At 47.2% G+C, this 18,610-nt stretch overlaps 4 protein-coding genes across 5 annotated transcripts; 1 reads left to right on the forward strand and 3 right to left on the reverse strand.

Moving 5' to 3' along the window:
- Positions 1 to 734: 734 nt before the first annotated feature.
- On the reverse strand, positions 735 to 5,286 carry LOC117901594 (alpha-aminoadipic semialdehyde synthase, mitochondrial). Its single transcript, XM_034812406.1, has 8 exons — positions 5,063 to 5,286; positions 4,853 to 4,996; positions 3,784 to 3,960; positions 3,343 to 3,721; positions 2,710 to 3,284; positions 1,492 to 2,647; positions 1,260 to 1,436; positions 735 to 1,196 (listed from the first exon to the last, which is right to left on the reverse strand). The coding sequence occupies exons 1-8, from the start codon at positions 5,120 to 5,122 to the stop codon at positions 1,078 to 1,080; spliced, it is 2,787 nt and encodes a 928-aa protein (XP_034668297.1). The 5' UTR covers positions 5,123 to 5,286; the 3' UTR covers positions 735 to 1,077.
- A 221-nt stretch (positions 5,287 to 5,507) lies between these two features.
- LOC117901597 (homocysteine-responsive endoplasmic reticulum-resident ubiquitin-like domain member 2 protein) lies at positions 5,508 to 8,209 on the reverse strand. The gene is made up of 4 exons (XM_034812410.1): positions 7,570 to 8,209; positions 6,817 to 7,277; positions 6,419 to 6,751; positions 5,508 to 6,354 (listed from the first exon to the last, which is right to left on the reverse strand). Exons 1-4 carry the CDS (start codon positions 7,801 to 7,803, stop codon positions 5,931 to 5,933), a joined length of 1,452 nt encoding a protein of 483 aa, XP_034668301.1. The 5' UTR covers positions 7,804 to 8,209; the 3' UTR covers positions 5,508 to 5,930.
- Positions 8,210 to 8,699: 490 nt separating this feature from the next.
- Positions 8,700 to 10,035, forward strand: LOC117901599. Its single transcript, XM_034812411.1, has 2 exons — positions 8,700 to 8,902; positions 8,993 to 10,035. The coding sequence occupies exons 1-2, from the start codon at positions 8,758 to 8,760 to the stop codon at positions 9,793 to 9,795; spliced, it is 948 nt and encodes a 315-aa protein (XP_034668302.1). The 5' UTR covers positions 8,700 to 8,757; the 3' UTR covers positions 9,796 to 10,035.
- Positions 9,935 to 18,245, reverse strand: LOC117901593 (dual specificity protein phosphatase CDC14B). Of its 2 annotated transcripts, none has more exons than XM_034812404.1 (7): positions 18,027 to 18,245; positions 14,597 to 14,725; positions 14,263 to 14,528; positions 13,531 to 14,201; positions 12,706 to 13,467; positions 12,298 to 12,648; positions 9,935 to 11,460 (listed from the first exon to the last, which is right to left on the reverse strand). In XM_034812404.1, exons 2-7 carry the CDS (start codon positions 14,652 to 14,654, stop codon positions 10,287 to 10,289), a joined length of 3,282 nt encoding a protein of 1,093 aa, XP_034668295.1. In that variant the 5' UTR covers positions 14,655 to 14,725; positions 18,027 to 18,245; the 3' UTR covers positions 9,935 to 10,286. The 2 variants fall into 2 exon arrangements, with proteins under 2 accessions (XP_034668295.1, XP_034668296.1); XM_034812405.1 differs by having other exon boundaries at positions 10,655 to 10,801.
- Between the last annotated feature and the right edge of the window lie 365 nt (positions 18,246 to 18,610).

Raw genomic sequence — 18,610 nt, forward strand, 5'->3', positions numbered from 1 at the left:
AATTGGAACATCACAATGATCTGGACAAAAATATGTGTCCCTTTTGAGGGGTGGCATAAGGAAATTAAATATTCTTTCAAATTTGTTGGCTCGTTGCTAAAGGGGTAAGTGGTTTTCCTATATAATTAGCTAACGATTAAATGTGTATAATTAATATCTGAGAGGCATATTCAGGAACAGATGTTAAGATTCCCGAGGTAGACATTTTTTTGTAGCTAAAATAGTAAATGGCATATTGATAAAATATGGAAAGTTCTTAATTAAATGAAAATTATATTCCTTTAAAACTATATCCTTACCTTTTACCATTAAGGAAACATTAAAAACAAACCCTATATTATTTATCATTAAAAAAAAAAACAATTAAATATTCAAAATTTGGATTACAATTTTCCAGATTTTACTCAAGTTATTTATGTAGAATTTATTAATCAAAATGCATTCAAAGTGCCGATCTGAATCTTGGTAGGCATAAATGGAATCCACATCTGAAAAATGTGACTAAAACAACAACCAAAAATGCAATTTTTAATTAAAAGCATTAAATACTCCTTCAACTCCATAATGATACAAAGTTTTTCAAGCAAAATCCCTTTTTAGACACATCTTCAATCATTTTTTGAATCCTTTTATAGGTGCTGAGTTCCCGTTGCCCAAATGGAATCCACATCTGAAATTACCTCGAAATTTACCAACTTTCTTTCTGCAAATATTTTCCAATAAAACCAATTGCATATTTTAGAATTTTGTTATAATTTTTCACATTTCTTTTTCAAATCCTTCCACATTCATCAATCAATAATTATGCCCGTAGGGGAAACAAATATTTCCCAAGTTCGACACGATAGCAACTTGAACGTTGTTTTGTGCACTCAAGTAGCTCCAGCCATAAACTTATTTTCGGTACAAAAGATAACGTTAACATGTCTTATCGACCAGCCCAAGAAAAGTTGAAGCGATAAAAACAACACAACAAATTATGCCCCAAATGAATGAATGAAAGGCACTCAAAGACTTAAGCCTAAGGGGTTATGCTAGTCCCGGCAGTACGGTTTGGTTTTGGTTCGTTTTTTCAGACTAATTCAACCATCTGGAGGTCTCCGTGGCAGTCAGACCCTCGGAGCGCAGACGCTGCAACATGGGGCGATAGATGTCGGGCGTAAAAGGCAGCAGGACGCCGCGTTCTTGGATTTCACCTGAGGACAAAAAGGAATGAAAATAATTAGTAGAGCAATTAGTAGAGGAAAAGGAAGACTCACCATCAAGTATCATTTTGGCTGCTATTGCGGCAGGTTTGCCCACAGTCATGGCCATGGCAGAGTGTCCCTGCGGCTGTCCGTAGACGACAAAGTTAATGCCACGCTCCTCGCGACGACCATCGGGCCAGCGAATGCCCACCTCATGGCGCAAAACAACCAAATCGCGCTCCTCCCTTTCTGCAAAGAAAAAACATTAAAAATCAGCTATGAAATCCCCTGCAGAACTACCCACCAAAGGCCAAACGCTTGGACAGATAATGACTGAGCGTGTCCAGCGGTGTGTTGAGCTTCACAACGGGCGTCTCCTCCAGCAGGCCCAAGCTCTCAATGCAGTCCACATCGCCGATGCGTTCGTGCAGCTTCTGCTTGAGGTTCTCGTAGAAGATGCTGGAGTCGGACATGCCCAGCAGATGGATGACAAGCTGGCGCCAGGTGACATCCGGTCCGCTGGGATGCAGCATGGAATGTGGCTCCGGATCGATGAGGCCCAGCAGCTGCATGGGCTTTATGGACTCGGAGAAGCCCTTGTAGCGTATGGTGCCACGCAGCAGGGTGTGCACATCTCTGCCCAGGCCATACAGCGAGCCGTACTTGGTCGAGTCCCGATTGGGGAAGCCCTCGAGGGCAAATCCCGGCAAAAAGTCGAGACTGCGTGGCGTGGACATGAGCTCACCGCCGCCCGAGATCTCCACGATCTGACCGCGACTCAAATACTTGGCCGCAGAGAGCGTGTTGAGCAGCACACCGCGCGGCGACCAGGAGAACTTGTAGCGCAGCGCATTGTTCGAGTGTTCGGGCGCAGGCAGACCGCCACAGTAGCTGACAAAGGACTCAACGACGGCGCCCTTGTCCTGCACCTCGTGAATGCACTCGAGTGCCAGCAGATGATCAATGCCCGGGTCCAGACCCACCTCATTCATGATGGTGACACCCTTGGCCTTGGCCTCGTCGTGCAGCGCTGAGATCTCATCGTTCAGATAGCTGGCCGTGACCATGTGTGTGCCCTCGGCGACGCAGTAGCGAGCGACCATGCCATGCAGGCTGTACGGCAGCAGCGAGACGACCACATCCGCCTTGCCGCAGAGCTCTTGGAGATGGCCCGTGCTCTCGTTGACATCGAGGTAGACGCTGTCCACGCCCGCATACTGATTGGCCAGTCGATCGGCCTCGTCCTTGACCTGCGAACAGACTGTGATGTTGACATCCTTCTCGCGGTGCAGCCACTCCACCAGCGGAGCAGAGACCATGCCAGCGCCCAGCACCAAAACTTTCTTGTGCGACTCGGAGCTGCCTTCCATTTTGTGGCGCGAACGATTGCTCTGGGACTCGCGCAGCTCCTGAATGTACTGAAAGCCCTCGGTCAGCTCGCCATTGCTCGCGATAATCGCCTGGGAAACGGGTAAGGGAATTACACAACTGATAACACAGCTGGAGACAGATAAGAGCTCACCGATTGTATGGGATAGGAGAACTGCTCCTCGGACAGCGGCTTCTTGGCATCGCTCTTGATGATGTCGTGCACATGGGGTGCCAGCAGCTCGCCAAACAAATCTGTGGACTCGCGCGGCAGCTGCGTGGGCATATTGTCAATGGAACACACCAGCACGCCGGGTCCCTTGAAGCTCTTCGTATCCTTATTCCTGTCCGCATCGTACAGGCAGAAGGGCGTATCGATGGTGGTGCACTCGTTCATGAACTCAATGGAGCCGCCCGGGTCCGCGGAGATGTCGCAAATGGCCAGCATGCGGTGGGGCAGCGCGGGACTGCCCTTGCTCACCGGCAGCCAGGGTGTGTTGGCGGGACGCAGCAGGTTCTTGGCATCCGGAATGCTAATCAGCTTGGGGCTGCCCACCGCCCAGTAGATGCCATTTATGATGACCGAGGCATAGGGCGCAATCTTGGTGCTCAAAGTGGAGATATAACGCTCGGGATACTCGTCGTACTCCTTGGCATCAAAGCCGCCGCCCTCGCGACGCTCCAAATGATCGGAGCGGCTCACCTCGCAGCCATACAACTTGTTTTGATCTGCAGGGAAGAGAATATTAGTGGAAGTTTCATGATTTCTGCACAAATTTCCACTCACTTCCATGCTCTGCCACCTTGCGCAGCATCTCTGGCGGCACATACTCTATAGGCAGCTCCGAGAACACCTCCTGCGCGCCCTGCGAGACATTACCAGAGCCGGTGAACACAAACGTTAGCGGCCCAATCGACTTGGGCATCATGCCCAGCGAGATCTCGTAGCCACAGTCGCGTATGGCCTGGCGAGCCATCGAGGAATTGCGATAATTGTGAGCGGGTCCAATGTGCATGAAGGGCGTGTGATGGCCCAGCGCTAACAGGCGCAGACCGATGCCGTGAAGAATGTTGACCATGCCAGCAACGCCAGCGTATTTGCCAAAGGCCACCTGACGCGCGCCGCGCTCATCGATGATGCGCTCGTAATCGATGAGACGAATTTTCTGCAAGGAAAATGGAAACAATTATTTAACCTGAAGTTTACATAGGAGAACTGTGAACAAACCTTCTCTAAGATCGCATCCAGCAGTGGCATGTTCGATTCCTGTGCCTTAATGGTGTGCGAAAAGAAACAATAGGTCTTGCCGGGTATCAAAGCATCGATGGGCACTTGTTTGACCCCAAATATAACAGAAGCCTCGCTGATGTCCTCCTGTATGTGTGCGCCTGCCTGCATATAGGCCTGTGGGTTAGCATCAAAGAAAAAACAATTATTATCTCGCTTATCTTATCGTTTGTTTTTGTGTGTTTAGCTTTTGAGGCATGAGGCAGTAATTATAAACCCAAGGATTTGTTGTATTACTTCAGGAAATGTTTATGCGAATATGGGATTGTTTTATAGAAATTAGCTGCTCGAGAAGAGCCATTATAAGGTCAAGGGATTTTTCTTTCAACTATGGATATTCCTTCTCGTTACTCGTTACTCGTTACAGTCTAATATTTATCCGTAGAACTCTGTTAGCTGTGGCTCATTGAAAGAGTAACCATTGGGAAAGGGTTTGATACTTATTTCAGCCTCCAAGTTCCTTCAATCAATTATTTCCTGCTCCTCCACAGTTTGCTCCCTATCTCCTCCTATCTATACACATATTTTAACTATACATTTTCAATTGCAAACTACAAATATTATTGTTATTATACTCAAACTCGACTCTTACTATCTCAAAAGATTGCTTGCCTCCACTGCGTATCAATCAAGGCAATCTATTCCATCTCCTGCCACACGTTTGCTCTTCAAAAATTTCGCGTATCGCTGCTATCATTCATTAAAATCATTTCTGGCTTTAGTCTATACTTTCCATAGAATCATTTCGCTGCTTGGCGATAAGCCTCGATGATTGCTCTGCCCCTGCCTTTGTTTTTCTTTCAAGGCCTGTCCAGCAAATTGCCAAATTTAGAGCTCGAGCGAGAAGGCTTATCAAACCGGATTTATTTATGGTGCGCGACACTGTTGGGGGGCGTGTTGCTACACATCTAATGCGTTTAATCTATCTGGCCTGACTTTTGATTTGAGTTTTTGGGCAGGTGGCTCTCAGGCGTTGCCATGGAAAGTTACAGGATCTCGTCGCGCTCACCTGCATGGGATAGGCGCGTCGATTGGAGGGCTGTACGATGACCTTAACATTCTGCTTGACCAATTTTTGTACATGCGTGGGTCCAAACGGTGCACGACGCTCCCACACAGATTGATCCTCGCGGCGTATGGCGATCACTCGACTCTGCAAGATCAAAAGAATTCACAGTTATAATTGGGGTTTGTGGCTTGGGCGGGTCAATCAACTTACATGACGCTGCCTGATCAGCGGATGCGCGATTGTTGCGCGCTGTTGAATCACTCGCCACATGTTAAGGCAGCACTTGAAGGCGGTATTCAGTAAGTTCTTCAGTTTCTTTCGTGTGTGGCTGTGAATGCGATCCGTCTGCTCTGAGTGTTGGCGGTGTTCTAAAGGCAATCCCAGCGATCCAGCGCCTAATCAGCAGCCGGACCCCAGGCCATATACAGCCAGCGATAAGCCGAGAGCGGCTTCCAGTCGCATCTCCACAACGAAGCTGAAAGTAACCACAAACAGAATTTTAAGTGCGTTAGCAGAGAGTCCGAAAAAGAGAGAGAAGTCTACTTACCCGCAGGCGGAGGGAGAGCGTGCCGAATTTTTGGCCTGAAAATTTTCCATTGCTGCTGATAAGAGAGAGTTTTAAGAGTACAAATTTTAGAGCAGTCTCTTGGGTGTGTTTTGGTTTCAGTGTTAAAGCATAAATTTGTTTATTTGTAATTGCATCTTGGTTTCATAGTTTTCAACTCTGGCACTACGTCCAGAGCCAGATCAATCAGCAGCTCCATGTCCTACTCACGTATTCACATCAAAAACAGTATTCTTTTTTTTGTTTCTCTCTTAATTAGCTAATGTCTAAGGGGAGGCTACACGCACAGAAGTTTAATAAATTATACTAAATCCTTACAGCTAGAAAAAACAAATTGCCTTTGGGCTACCCCCTTCGATGCGGGGTAGTCCAGAGCTTAAAGGAAGAAGTTATAACATTTTTGATTATGAGTGGTAAGAGGTTTGTGGGTGTGTGGGGTGGGGTTTAGGCTGAAAGCGGCTGCGCCCGCGAATGGTTATAGTAGACAGTGGACTTTTGATAGAAGAATTTCCTCTACAGCGCCGGTGCCTCGGGCAGCAGCGAGGTGAAGAACGTAATGACAAAGGTGCGCACAACGGAAATCACAGAGTTATTGGCATTTGGTGGTTCCACGGCAGCGGCTTCAGCTGAAACAGCGGCCGCTTGTTCGGGTCCAGCGGCAGTGGCTGGAACAGCAGCTGCAGCGGGAGCTGGAACAGCATCCGCTACAGGAGCTGGAGCAGCATCAGCGACTGCTGCATCGGGTGCATCCTGTCCCGCAACCACTGCTGGCTCGACCGCTGCCTGCGGATCGTTATTCTCACGCTCCACGGCATCCATCATGCGTTGAATCTGCTGCACTGCAGCAAAGGCAGCAGCAGCATTGCCAGCATTATTGTTGCGATTGATGTTGTTATTGTTACGCTCGCGACGACGTCGCAGCACACCAATATGATAGCTAAGAGGAAGAGGCAAGACTTTAGCATACATTTAACAGGCATCAAAGACTTCGTGGCACTCACAGGTAAATCACACCAGCTATGAGCATCACCAGCAGGCAACGCAGCGGCGACGAATTGAAGTACAAGACAGTGACGAAAAGGGCCAGGCGCGTAAAGCTGAAGAAGCTGTCGAGCCAGTCTCGATTGTCGGGCTCCTCCTGAATGAGGGGGAAGTTTGGTCTGTTAGCTACTGGTGGCACCGCCGCCGCCGCCGGCTGTGCGACAGGCGCCTGATTCAGTTGAACGCCTGCTGCAACTGCAGCTGCGCCAGCAACCCGCTGCCTGGCCTCCAGCTCCCATTGTGGCAGCATATTCGGCAGCAGAGGTACTCGATTGCCAGGCGGGGAATCGGCCCTGAGAAGGGAGAACGAAAATTGATTAGAAATGCCCCAGAGATGCCAGAAAAAAAGCGGACTCACCCACGCATCAGATCCTGCAGATATCTGTCATAGACCTGACTCATCCAGGCATTGTAGAGCAGCGCCTGCTGCTGGTAGGCCACATGCGGATCGGTATGTATGGCCGTCTGTTGCTGCCGCAGCCAGAGAGCGTACCAAGTTCTTATGGCAAGATTCTCATCACTGTCCACGCTGTTGGCCTGCTGTTGTGGCAGTTGCAGTGGCGGCTGTTGCTGCTGCTGTTGATTTGTAGCATGACGCTGACGCAGCTCATTGGCATTGGCCTCCTGCCGCGGAGCTGTTGCACTCTTGGGCACAACCGTGGGCATGGCCGGTGGCTTGGGAAAGTGCTTGCTGGCACAGACCAAGTGAAAGATGTGATGCTGCTGGTAGACGTCCTTGTAGCTGCGTATAACCTCCGACAGCTTCTGGGCATCGTCCAGCAGTTTTCCAGAGTAAATGAGCTTTTGATCGTTGATGTCCTGCAAGCAGAGAAGGGAACACACACATTACACGCTGCTGCTGCTGCTGCCGCATGACGCAAGAGGCATGACAAATGCTATAAATTGCAGCTTGATGCACGGCATGCCCCGCCGCCGCTGGATGTACTGACGTGTACTTGGCGTGTACTAAACTAAGACGCAAATTGCACAGACTCGACTTGAATGAACCAACCGAAAAAACAAAACACGATAAGATTGCCGCACGACACAGCTGACGTAAACTACGATAACAATGACACAATAGCACGAAGTACATAAATTATTTGCCTACCGGTTTGCCAGGATACACCAGGGACAGCTGCTTCTTCAGTCGCTGCACCGTCCAGGAGAGGTCACTGTCGACATTCATGTCGTCATATTGTTGATTGGATGACTTAATTAGGAGCCTCACACTGGTGCTGCTGGCTGCTGCCGCGACTGCGACGCCAGCGTTTGTTGTCTTGTCACGGGCAGCATCACAGCCAGCGGCTGTGGCCGCTGCGGGTGAGGCGGCAGTGTCGTCCATTATTGTGACCCCCAACGCTGCTGAACACACTTTCTACTGGTTGTCGATCTTGTGATTCCGTTGTTTCGTTTTTTGTTTTGCAGTCGCTGCTGGCCCCCAAATTTTGTTCACTTCCTATTCCTCTCGATCTCGGGGCTCTGCTTCGCGCAAACACACACGAACAATAGTCGTTTGTATGTTTTGACAAACTTTTACATTTGATTTAGCTCCTCTTCGTTTTGCTACCGAAAATGGTTTGTAATGCTGTACTTTAACTAACGAAAAACGATATGTGTTTGCGATTCGTTTTGTGTGTTGTGCTTGCTTTCAGCAAGAGAAATTATTGATTATGAAACGAAGTTATAAACGTCCGTCCGTTTGTGCCCTCTGAGAGTCGGAATTTTCGCCTTCGTTTCTGATTCTGACCTGAAATTGGAGATGACGGCAATGCACTCGGCTGCTACTTGTCACAAGTATTTTTAAAGTCACAGTTTACACCTGCTGCGAAATATCAAAAACTGCAGGTTAAGAAATGTTATTTTATAATTACTGGCCGTATACTTACTAGTATTAATTAAATGACAATTTTTTTGAAGTCTCCTTGTACCTCAACAGCAGTTTTTAGGAACATTATTATGAATATCCTGTGACTTGGCGATGTCACTTTTGCTCATCTCTGGCAGCAACACTTGTTAATACAATACAAGGGCTGCCAACTGCTGGTAGCATTCGCTGACGTGTATGCATATTAAATCGCATGTTTATTAATTCATTGCCGCAGTGGCTTTAAAATAACCATTCGAAGGCTACAACTAATTAAATGTTACCATCTAATTTTAGCTTATGATTTCATGAAATATTTATGAAGTATTTTAAAGTATTACCGATAACCAACTGATATCGAGCATCGCGCATCTCTAAAGACAAGAATTTTGTTTTTGGTTTGTCAGCGGAAAATCATTTTGTAAAGAACAAATGGACAAAAAGTCTGCCGTTTCAAGCTTGCAAGAATTCTGCGCCAAGAGCAAGACTCCGGTGCCGAAGTATGATTACATTGACGGAGAAGACGGAGGATACGTTTGCAAAATCATTCTAATGGAAATCGAAGCCTATGGAAATGGTAAGTGAACTCATTTTATACTCTAACTATTCTAAATATATCATACATTTATATTTTACCTTACTTCATATCCATTTCTCTATACATCAGGTCGCTCAAAGCGCGACTCCAAACATTTGGCAGCCGCGAATATGCTGAAGAAACTGCGCACAATACCGGGACTGAGCGAGCACATGGACACCGATGGAAATGGCTTTGACAACGGTTCGGATTTGTACGATGAGCTAAAGAACCTAAATCGCGATATGGTGAAGGAGCTGCGTGACTACTGCGTTCGCCATGAGACGCCGCTGCCCTTCATCGAGATTGTGCAGCAGAGCGGCACCCCAGATGCACCCGAATTCGTGGCCTGCTGCACGGTGGCCTCAATGAAGCGTTACGGCAAGTCGGACAAAAAAAAGGATGCCCGCCAGCGTGCGGCCATCGAGATGCTGTCGATTATCTCAGCCGATTCGAACAAGTTTGGCAACATGCAGGTGGTCAGCACCAAGCCCACGGACGTGAGTGCAGCTCCCGCCGATGCCATCAACGATGTTGAGGCCGAACGTCGCCTGCTGTTCACCACCTACCGTGAGCTCACCGACTCGGGCCATGCGGAATTCTCTGGCCGCAAACTGTGCGATGCACACAACTACTACAAGAACTTCTTTCCGCATCTGAAGAAGGCCGCCTTTGATGTCATCAATTCCGAGGACTACGAAAATGAAAAGGACCAGCTGATGGACTTGCTGAGCGCGCTGAACATTACACCCGAAATCTCTACAGTTCCATCGACTAACAATCAAGTAATTGTTAAAGTTGAGCTAGACGTTGATTTTGATCGCGTTTTTCTGGAAGTAGAGGACAGGATCTATGGCCATATGATTGGTTATTTTAAGGATATGCTTGTCTAGGATATGCTTATCAATACGAACTGTTATTTTGCTACGAATTTAGATTTAATTTCCACTCAAATATCTTACCATTCAATGGCCATTAGCCCACCCTTTTATATGCCATCTAGACCAACCCAAAGTACATACATATATAATGTTAACATTTTTATTATAGCTATGTATATAGGGGGTGTTTGTTGGCTTACAACTAAATAAACTTGTATCCTATTTACACTCTAAATGAGTCTGAATAATGCACATAAATTTCGTTCGTTAATACAATCCAAAAAGGGTTTCGTTTTGGTTTTGTGATAAAACATCAAGAGGTTCAAATTGAATTTAATGATTCGTTAACTTTTGTACAAGAATTGCTAAGGCAAAAGATGATTCAAGCGGCACTTGGAATCTCTTTCTAATTGGAGGTTTAATTTCTCACTATTTAACAAAAGGATTATGTAGGTTTGGGTGTGTGTAAAACAAAAGGCAACCAGGAGGAACAGGAACTCTGCTCAGTAGCTGATCTTCTTGCGCAGCTTCAGCGCTTGCTGCTGCTCCTGCTGCTGGCGCTCCCGCTCCCGATCGCTGGACAGGCGACTGCCAACACGAGGAGGTACCACATGGTGTTGCTGCCACTGCGTGGATGTTGGCGGTGCTGTAGGCGTGGGTATGCCCGAGTTGGAGGCCGATGTGGATGCCGAGGAGCCCGATTCACCAAACACACGACGCGATAGCTTGAAGCTGCCTCCCGTGCTGGGTGTTGTGGGTGTGCCACTGTTGCTGCTGTACTTGCTGCTGCCGCCACTATGGCTGTGATTGTTGTTGGCAGGAGTGGGTGTGGTTGCTGCTGCTGCTGCCGCCGCCGCTGCGACGATGCTCGTCTTCCGCAGCAGCTTCGTGTTGTATTCGTCGCACTTGTCCTTGTCCAGGCGCGTGGAGCTCAGCGATCGCTTGTTTCGCCTCGCGCCCACGTGCTCGATGATTGCCTCCAGTTCGGCACTGCCACGCCCACTAAGACGGCCTGTGTCTGGAGAGGATGTTGGTAGGTGATTGTGGTTGTGGTGGTTGGGTGGAGGAGAAACAGAAGAATGGGCATTACTCAAATTGCAGTTGTTGTTGAGGTTGTTGTTCGTGTTGTTGTTCGATAGCTTGGACTTGGCCCCAGCCGCAGGCCCAGTCCCTTGTGTTGTGGCCGCCGGCAATGGATTCGAGTTCAGATCGAGCGTGGCGGAGGCTGATCTTGTGGCTATATTATAGTAACCCGAACCAGCAGTAGAATTCGTACAAGAGGAAGCAGAATTGGAAGCACTATTAGTACCCAGAGCAACCAGCGATGACATGGCGGTGGGTATGGCGGACACATCGCGATAATAGCGCGCCGTTGCCACCGTACAGGGCTGCGCTTGGGCAGCCGCCGGCGCTGGCTCCCCTGCCGCAGGTCGCTGATAGCGTATACGCGAGCGACCACGCAGCGTCATGTGGTGATGCGAGGTGCGTGCGGCACTGCCTCGCGTGGGCGGAATGGTGGCCGAGCTGCCAGCTGCACCGGCACCGGCAGCACCTCCGCTCATCATCACCACAGGGATTTTGCTCTCGTTGATGGTGGCATACGGCGGTGGCTTGACGCTGCTGTTGGACACTGGCTGTTCCTGCTGTTCCGCCTTGCGCAGGTGCTTTAATTCCATTCTGGTAGTAGAGCATAGAATGGAGCGAGTGGCGTGTGGCGGCACAAGAGATAAAGATACAGATAAAGAGATACAGACTATGGATACCGGGTGGAGGGGATGTAGAGCGGGGGAAATGCTACACCAAAAAAAAAACACAAGCCAAAAACAACAGAAAAACAAGAGGCCAAAAAAATTCGATAAACAAAAATAATAATCGCAAGCTTTTTACATACAATTTCGATAGATTTTTGATAGTTTATTTTTTAAGAGCAAATAAATTATTTGTTTGCTTGTAAATTTTTGGCATGCACAAGACGGAATGTTTAAAACAAACTGCAGGCAATGCCAAATACAAAATGTTGTTTCTCTTTACTCTAAACTAAAGTTAGTAGCTAAATTTAGTAATCGATCAACGATAATGGATCAGTGATCAACGATTATTCCTGGCTGTACATACGCCGTTACATTTTGTAATCGATAAGCGATAAATAACGATCATCAATAGTTAATGTGGCTGTACATACGCCATTTTGGTAGCTTAATTTAGTAATCGATAATTATCGATAGTTCCTGATTGGTTAGTGTTTGGTTAAATTTGGTGCAAATTATATTACGGGACAGGAAGGGGTTTCGAAAATTAATGGAAATACATACACTCTATATACAACTCAAGGAATGGGGAAAAGGAAAACGAATTAGGGCGAGAAAAAATGGTTAAAGCTGAATCGGGAGCGCAACAAATCGAATCCAACGAACAACAAAAAAAGAGGCATCTATTGGGTACATTTCGAGTGGGAGAAAGTTTCGAATTCGAGTTCGATCAATGGCGGGGTGGGGGGTTGGGTCCACCACTTACCTCTTGCTGTAGATCGCCAGGCTGCGGGTGCGACTGCCGGGCAGGAGATTGTTAGTGGTGCCATCATTGTTGTTGTTGTTTTTGTTCTGATTAAAATTCTGATTATTCAGGGATGGGCTTAGAGTACTGCTGTGGGTTATGGTGCTGTTGTTGTTGTTGTTATTGTTCAGATTATTGGCCAAGGCAACGGCCGCCGCTGCCGAAGACACTGCCGGCACTGTACCCTGCAGCAGGCAGGTTGTCGTCTGCGTTGCACACCTCGAGGTTGTTATCGTCGTCGTCCCACCATTGTTGTTGTTTCGGAAGGGCTGAGAACGTGCGCGCGTATGCCTCAGATTCGAGTCCGGCTCGCTGAAAGCAGAACGATTGTCAGTCTCTAGGGATCTTCCAGTGGGTTCTGTTTCTCACCTGTTGCTGTTGACATTTACGGAGCGCGAATGATGCCGACGCAGCGCCTTGATCTGGTTGAGTTTGTCGCCCTGCGTCTGTGCCTGCTTCTTCTCCAGCGCCGTCTGCGTCATGCGCACAGTCGAGGCTATGGTGTGGCGAGCCGCTTCAAATACATTGCCAGTTGGCTGTTTCCGCAGCTTCTTCTCCGTGCAGCTGGCCGTCTCCGCTGTGGGAAAGACAACACCCGGAGTTGTCGCCTGTGGGGTGACGCTGTGAACATTACGATTGACGGCCACCGGATTGACCAGACGCCTCAGGGAGTTGGCAATCACTGTGGGTTTGTTGGCCGCCGACGGGGACTTGCGCCGACGCGTGGACATTGTGTAGGTGGAGGCGATCGGTGGGGCCTCCGCCGGTGCACTGGCCGGGTCCGTGTCGTTGTCGCTGCCATTGCAATTGGGATCATCCGTGCTGCAGCGATACAGCGCTCGTTCGTTATGCTCAAGGCGACGCTGCTCGGAGATCTCCTCGTCCGTCTGATCGGTAGCCGAGTCCAGCGCGGTGTCCTGATCATGCAGATGCATTGTGTCCACGCGCTGTGAAATTCTCTTGACTCGATTCATCAGCAGATCCACCTGCTCGAGGGGATTCGAGGCGGCCGAGGCTTCCGTCAGTTTGGTCTTCAGCTCCAGGCTGTAGATGCCATAAGTGTGCCGCAGCATGGGAATGCCACTGCGACGTCGCATACGTTCGCCCTCTGACCACAGCCAGCTTTGTTTGCTACAAAATAAAATAAATGCGGATAAGTGGGAATCGGCAGGATGCTGTCTAATCTATACATACTCCTCCATCCACTGCTGCTGGTGGCCTATCACGGAGCCTGGCCGGCACAGCCTTAGCCAGGCAATGGCCTCCAAGGCGCTGAAGCCATAATGCTTCATCATGTACGCGCCAATGAGGCTGCCCGTGCGACCCAGTCCCGCCTTGCAGTGCACGGCAATGGCACCCTTTGTCGTCTCACAGATGGACAGGAATTTCTTCATGATGGCATCACTCGGTGTGCTGCCATCGATGAAGAACAAATCCTTGTGATCGAAGCCGGCATTCTCAAACGACGAGGCATGGTAGACCTTTGCATTCAACCGAATGACGGTCGTCACATGGTTATCCCGAAAGTAGGAAAAATAACGCTCGGGTGCATGGCACGGATATCCATTCGGCAACGTTTTGCTCTTCTGATGTGGACCACAAAAGGCAATAAATTTCTGTGGCACAATCCAATTGAAGTCGCCGTTTTCGACACGCTCAAAGTACTCATACTCCTCGGCATCAAAGTCATCGAAATTGAAGAAGCCCGCCTGCAGGCCCTTGTGCACGGCATTGAGGCAATCCAGCAGAGAGATCTTGAAACTGCTGGGGCCATAGCTGGCATCGCAGAAGCGCGTATAGGCGGGTATTTCGCCAGACACCAAAGGTCTATATGCCTCCAGTGGCGTTTTGTTCAGGTAGATTATCTATAATACAAATTCTCAGTTAATGTTTGGACCGTGTGGTTTGATCTCCTGCCATACTTACGGCATACGAACCAATCAGATACGCCGCATTGAGCCGCTTGGCCGGATTCATGGAGGTGTAGTGGACAATCTTTCGGTTGGCATGGCACTTGGCACTCAGCTTTGTGTTGAGCTTCATGCAGTAGCGATACAGCATGCAGATATTCAGCGGGCCAAAGTCGCTGTAGAAGTTCTCATAGATGTACTCCTCATCGATGCTAAAGTAATGCGTGTTGACGGTATTCTTGGGCTTAATGTTCTTCTTGAACGCCACAAAATACAAACGGTCTGAAAGGGAGATACAAATGTCTATTGTAATCTCTAGAGACTCGTATAATGTTTCCTTTTGCACTCACCTTTCATCATTTCGGATGCACAGACCAAGAGATCTGAGTTGTCATCGTCCAGCATCATAGCGGACGCGCGGGTTCGGACACGGCTACGGAGACAACACCAACACGGCTGCTGCTGCTGCTGCTTGGCGACTGCAATAATATAAAAGTAACTAAATTTATTACAAAACTTTTCAAATGTCGCTGCAGGCAACAGTAAAACGGCAAAACTCTCGTCAAAGTGTCTTAAATCACTTCTGGTAAGCCCACACACACCGGGTCTCTGGTTTGACGCTTCCGCATGTGATTTTTCATTAACAAAATTTAATTTTTAACTATTAAACGAGTACCCTAAATAAGTGGATAGATTTCATTGCCATTAAGTTCAGTTCTCTTTCCACTATCAGTGTCTGTTAGGGTATCACTTAGTCGTCACCATTGCTTATAACATTTTTACCATAAGCTTTTGTTCTTTCTTTCGTTTGTTAGCAACAAATGCGCCCACCCACACACACGCAGCCGCCGCCTGCACAGTGCTAGTGAGAGACCTGACTTTGCCTTAATTGGATGGAAATAAATGATGTTTTCCGCAAAGGGTGTTCCACACACAAAACATTTTACACACAGCTACACGTGTACATATTGTACTATACATATGCATGTATTGAGTGGAAACATGTGTTCTGTTTGTCACTTTTACCAACTTTATGAGTGGGTCTCTTTGCCCCTAACCACTAGCCATTAGCCTCCTCCTTCTCACACCCCCACCCAAGGCACAATTCTTTTGCCTTATTTGCTCCACTTTTCCTTTTAGTCGTAGTCGTCGTCGTAGTCATGTATTGTATGTAGGTGATGGCTTCCATATCGATATATGCATATAGACATCACTTCGCAGTCAGTGGCCACCTCACCACCCTTCCTCCGTTAGTCAGTCAATTTTGCTGGCATCCGCATAAACATAAATCCCATAAACAATGGATGGTAACAGTCTGTAACCTCGAATGGGAAACACTCTTACAGGGGAGTTGCTTTATTCAACTACGAGTATTCCTAGACAATTTCCATTCTTTATCCATCTTTCTCTTATTTTTAGATCACTTGCATTTTCTTATCTAAAGTATTTTCATATCAATTTACCACATAGGGTTTCCCTTCTGAGAGCGTGCCTTCCATCTACTAATCTGCATAAGAGAATGTATTTTATGGGTCTGCGGTCCCACCAGCAGCAGGTTTACGATGTTGACCCCATCATCGGAACTGTAACGCACACAAACATACACACATACAATATACCCATAGCAGAAACACATGTAAATATTCGATTTTATGCAAATTTTTAACCTTTTCCTGAGCTAAGCAGCCGTTGGCGTGTCTTTAGAGAATTTTGGACGCCAACTGGGGGTTACGATGCGCTCCTTACACTGTCCCTTCCTCCATTCCATGAATTTCCTTTTCCTGATTTTAAAGTTGAAAAGTCAAGACGCCGGAGCGCTTTTTATGGCACATTTGCATGTCGACTAAGCCCAGATCCAAAGATAGGTGGCAAGCCTGGCGCCAAAGGTGTAGGTACTACTTATATCGCATGACATTGGGGCGGGCCGTGCGAATAACGGAAGCGCAAATAGATGAAGATATTAAGATATATGGGGCACAACTACCCATACCACTGAATGTTCATTGTATGTGTGTAAATGCAGGTACTTATTACGGTACTTGAAGGGGCAAAGACTAACTGTAAATTCTCATTCAACGAACAACGATCGATATGCAATGCTATCCAAAGCTTTCTTTCTCTACGTTTTTGTTCTATGTTTAGCTGCCAGCTCCATCTCCCTCTTTCAGCTTATCTCTCTCTTTTCCTACTCCATTCACTGTTCAATCGAATATCATTTGGAACTCTTTCTATCCACTTCTCCTTTTCCATCCGCTGAATCGAAGAACATTTCCAACTCTCTCTCTCTCTCTGTATTCCCGGCTGGAACGAAGATCATTTCTATATATAGCGATCAGCTAATTGACGACACTATCAGCATGGGAAGGGAATGCAATTAGCTCTCTCTCTCTCTGTCATTCTCTATTGCTGTGGAGTTGGATTGTCAAAATTACGGCAAAGAACTCCAACAGCAACTCCCACGTGACGACATCGAAATCATATCAGCCACACACATACACACACACTACCGTAAAGTGGCTTATCGCCGTTCTGTTTAAACATTGAAAAGACGAGAGGGAAAAGCAAACATAAAAGAGTAAGTAGAATGCGATAGAAAGGCGACCCTGGACGGAGAACACTCCTTTTACAGTTGGAAATGGAAGATGGGCTAGGCCAAGGTAAAATATACAGAAGGTAATTGAATCCCGATCTTCGCTTGGCTTGATTCTGGTCAGGGTGCCAACTGGTGACCACTATATCGGTCTGTTGTGTAAGTGCCTTACCTTCAGCTTGAATGGGGCTTGGGCTAGGCCCTGGCGACTATTCCAAAAACAATGGCCATTTGAAAAGCGTCGAAACGAGTTTTAAATATAGCTTGGCCCAGTGTGTGACGTCACCCACAGCCCGACCCAGGCGCAAATAGCCAAGAATGACAATAGCAACGACAGAGAAAAGCGAGCTCAACTAAAAGCAACGTCAATGCAATGGCGATTGGATGCGATGCTATAGGTTTTCAAATTTAGTTTTCAGTTGGGGAATATGGACGCGGTGCCATGCCATGCCAGGCCAGAGATTTTGCCGCGCGCACATACCACAACAAATCCACATTACAACGACAACAGCATTCACCTGCAGGGGGCCCCTCCGCAACCTCACCCGCCCACTAACCTGCTAGCGAGAACTATTTGGTCGAGTGATTCGACAAAGAGATACCCTGTACCAAGTGACTTACATCTACAGGTGGTATTGAATGTTAATTTTCATAGTTTTAGGGGCGGAAACAAACAAATTTTTTTAAGCTGTTGCAAATCGATGTTCGAACAGACGACGAATGAATTTGACTGAACCCAATCGTGGATGCTAACACATAAACGGACATTAAACTCACATACCTTAGTACATTCAGAGTAATGGATATAAAAACAACACGGCCATTTGCCGCTCATGCCAGCCACTGCGCATGCTCCCTCTCTCTGAAAAGCTGGTTTATATGACACTCTTTCTCTCTCCCACTCTCTCATCGGGCAAGTGTGAGTGTGTGTATGTTGTATTAATAAAAGCAACCAACGCATTTTTGCTACTAAAATCCAACACAACACAAAACTGAAAAGGAAACCCGAACTGGCGGCGACTGAAGAAGACTTTGATGGGAAGTGTAGTACTGCGTAATCAATTTTTTTGGGAACATTTCTGGACTATTTTCGTGGTTCTATCTGGGAATGGGTGGCAGGGGTTGTTACAGTTACACAGTTTCTAATTGGAACGTAGTGTGGTGGTATGGCGTATTGGAAGAAGACTCACCAAACTGTTATTAGCTTTTCGGAATGGCTATGTATGGATATTCACGGGATCTGGATTAGAGCTGCAGCCACACCACACTTCACACAACATAACACTTAATTTTGGAGAGATGCTACTTTTTGGGGGTATTTTCTATTAAAAACTGTAATTTTATCAACGAAAATTTGGAATTTTATCTGTAATTTTCATTTAACAACATTCTCAATACGAGCTTTTGCACTTTGATTCTGTTTTTATTTTTCAAATATTGTAACGAACACGGCAGAGCACGGTCAAAATGGAGCTCCAGAAACGCTCCACGGGATCCAGAGAAAATTTATTATCAACTGCGAGAGCTCCAAAGTAAACTGAAAATTACATTGCAGCGTTGGCGCTTTTGAGCTCTCTGCCCCCACTTGGTCGTTGCGGTCGCTGCTCCAATGCTGCCAGTTCAGCTAGTTTACAGCTAGTTTTGGCCATCCATGGTTTTGATTGGTATACAAAATATGAAATTGTTCGAAATGTTGACTCCGTATTTATCCATTTTCTGTTTTTTTGTCAGATTATTTTGAATTGGACAAATACATTTGTATGTTATTAATCAA

This window comes from Drosophila subobscura, chromosome U, assembly GCF_008121235.1.
Source record: "Drosophila subobscura isolate 14011-0131.10 chromosome U, UCBerk_Dsub_1.0, whole genome shotgun sequence".
In the NCBI taxonomy this organism is placed as follows: Eukaryota; Metazoa; Arthropoda; class Insecta; order Diptera; family Drosophilidae; genus Drosophila; species Drosophila subobscura.

What these genes read in the sequence shown, in the direction of transcription:
- LOC117901594 (XM_034812406.1), bottom strand. Translation starts at nt 5,122, where the DNA reads ATGTGGCGAGTGATTCAACAGCGCGCAACAATCGCGCATCCGCTGATC. An exon ending in TGGATGCGATCTTAGAGAAG is followed by an intron (nt 3,722 to 3,783) that starts GTTTGTTCACAG and finishes TTTTCCTTGCAG; the next exon opens with AAAATTCGTCTCATCGATTA. An exon ending in GTCCAAGCGTTTGGCCTTTG is followed by an intron (nt 1,437 to 1,491) that starts GTGGGTAGTTCT and finishes TTTTCTTTGCAG; the next exon opens with AAAGGGAGGAGCGCGATTTG.
- LOC117901597 (XM_034812410.1), bottom strand. Translation starts at nt 7,803, where the DNA reads ATGGACGACACTGCCGCCTCACCCGCAGCGGCCACAGCCGCTGGCTGT. An exon ending in CTGCAGGATCTGATGCGTGG is followed by an intron (nt 6,752 to 6,816) that starts GTGAGTCCGCTT and finishes CTCCCTTCTCAG; the next exon opens with GGCCGATTCCCCGCCTGGCA. An exon ending in ATAGCTGGTGTGATTTACCT is followed by an intron (nt 6,355 to 6,418) that starts GTGAGTGCCACG and finishes TCTTCCTCTTAG; the next exon opens with CTATCATATTGGTGTGCTGC.
- LOC117901599 (XM_034812411.1), top strand. Translation starts at nt 8,758, where the DNA reads ATGGACAAAAAGTCTGCCGTTTCAAGCTTGCAAGAATTCTGCGCCAAG. An exon ending in AATCGAAGCCTATGGAAATG is followed by an intron (nt 8,903 to 8,992) that starts GTAAGTGAACTC and finishes TCTATACATCAG; the next exon opens with GTCGCTCAAAGCGCGACTCC.
- LOC117901593 (XM_034812404.1), bottom strand. Translation starts at nt 14,654, where the DNA reads ATGATGCTGGACGATGACAACTCAGATCTCTTGGTCTGTGCATCCGAA. An exon ending in ATCTGATTGGTTCGTATGCC is followed by an intron (nt 14,202 to 14,262) that starts GTAAGTATGGCA and finishes TTTGTATTATAG; the next exon opens with ATAATCTACCTGAACAAAAC. An exon ending in GTAAATGTCAACAGCAACAG is followed by an intron (nt 12,649 to 12,705) that starts GTGAGAAACAGA and finishes TTCTGCTTTCAG; the next exon opens with CGAGCCGGACTCGAATCTGA.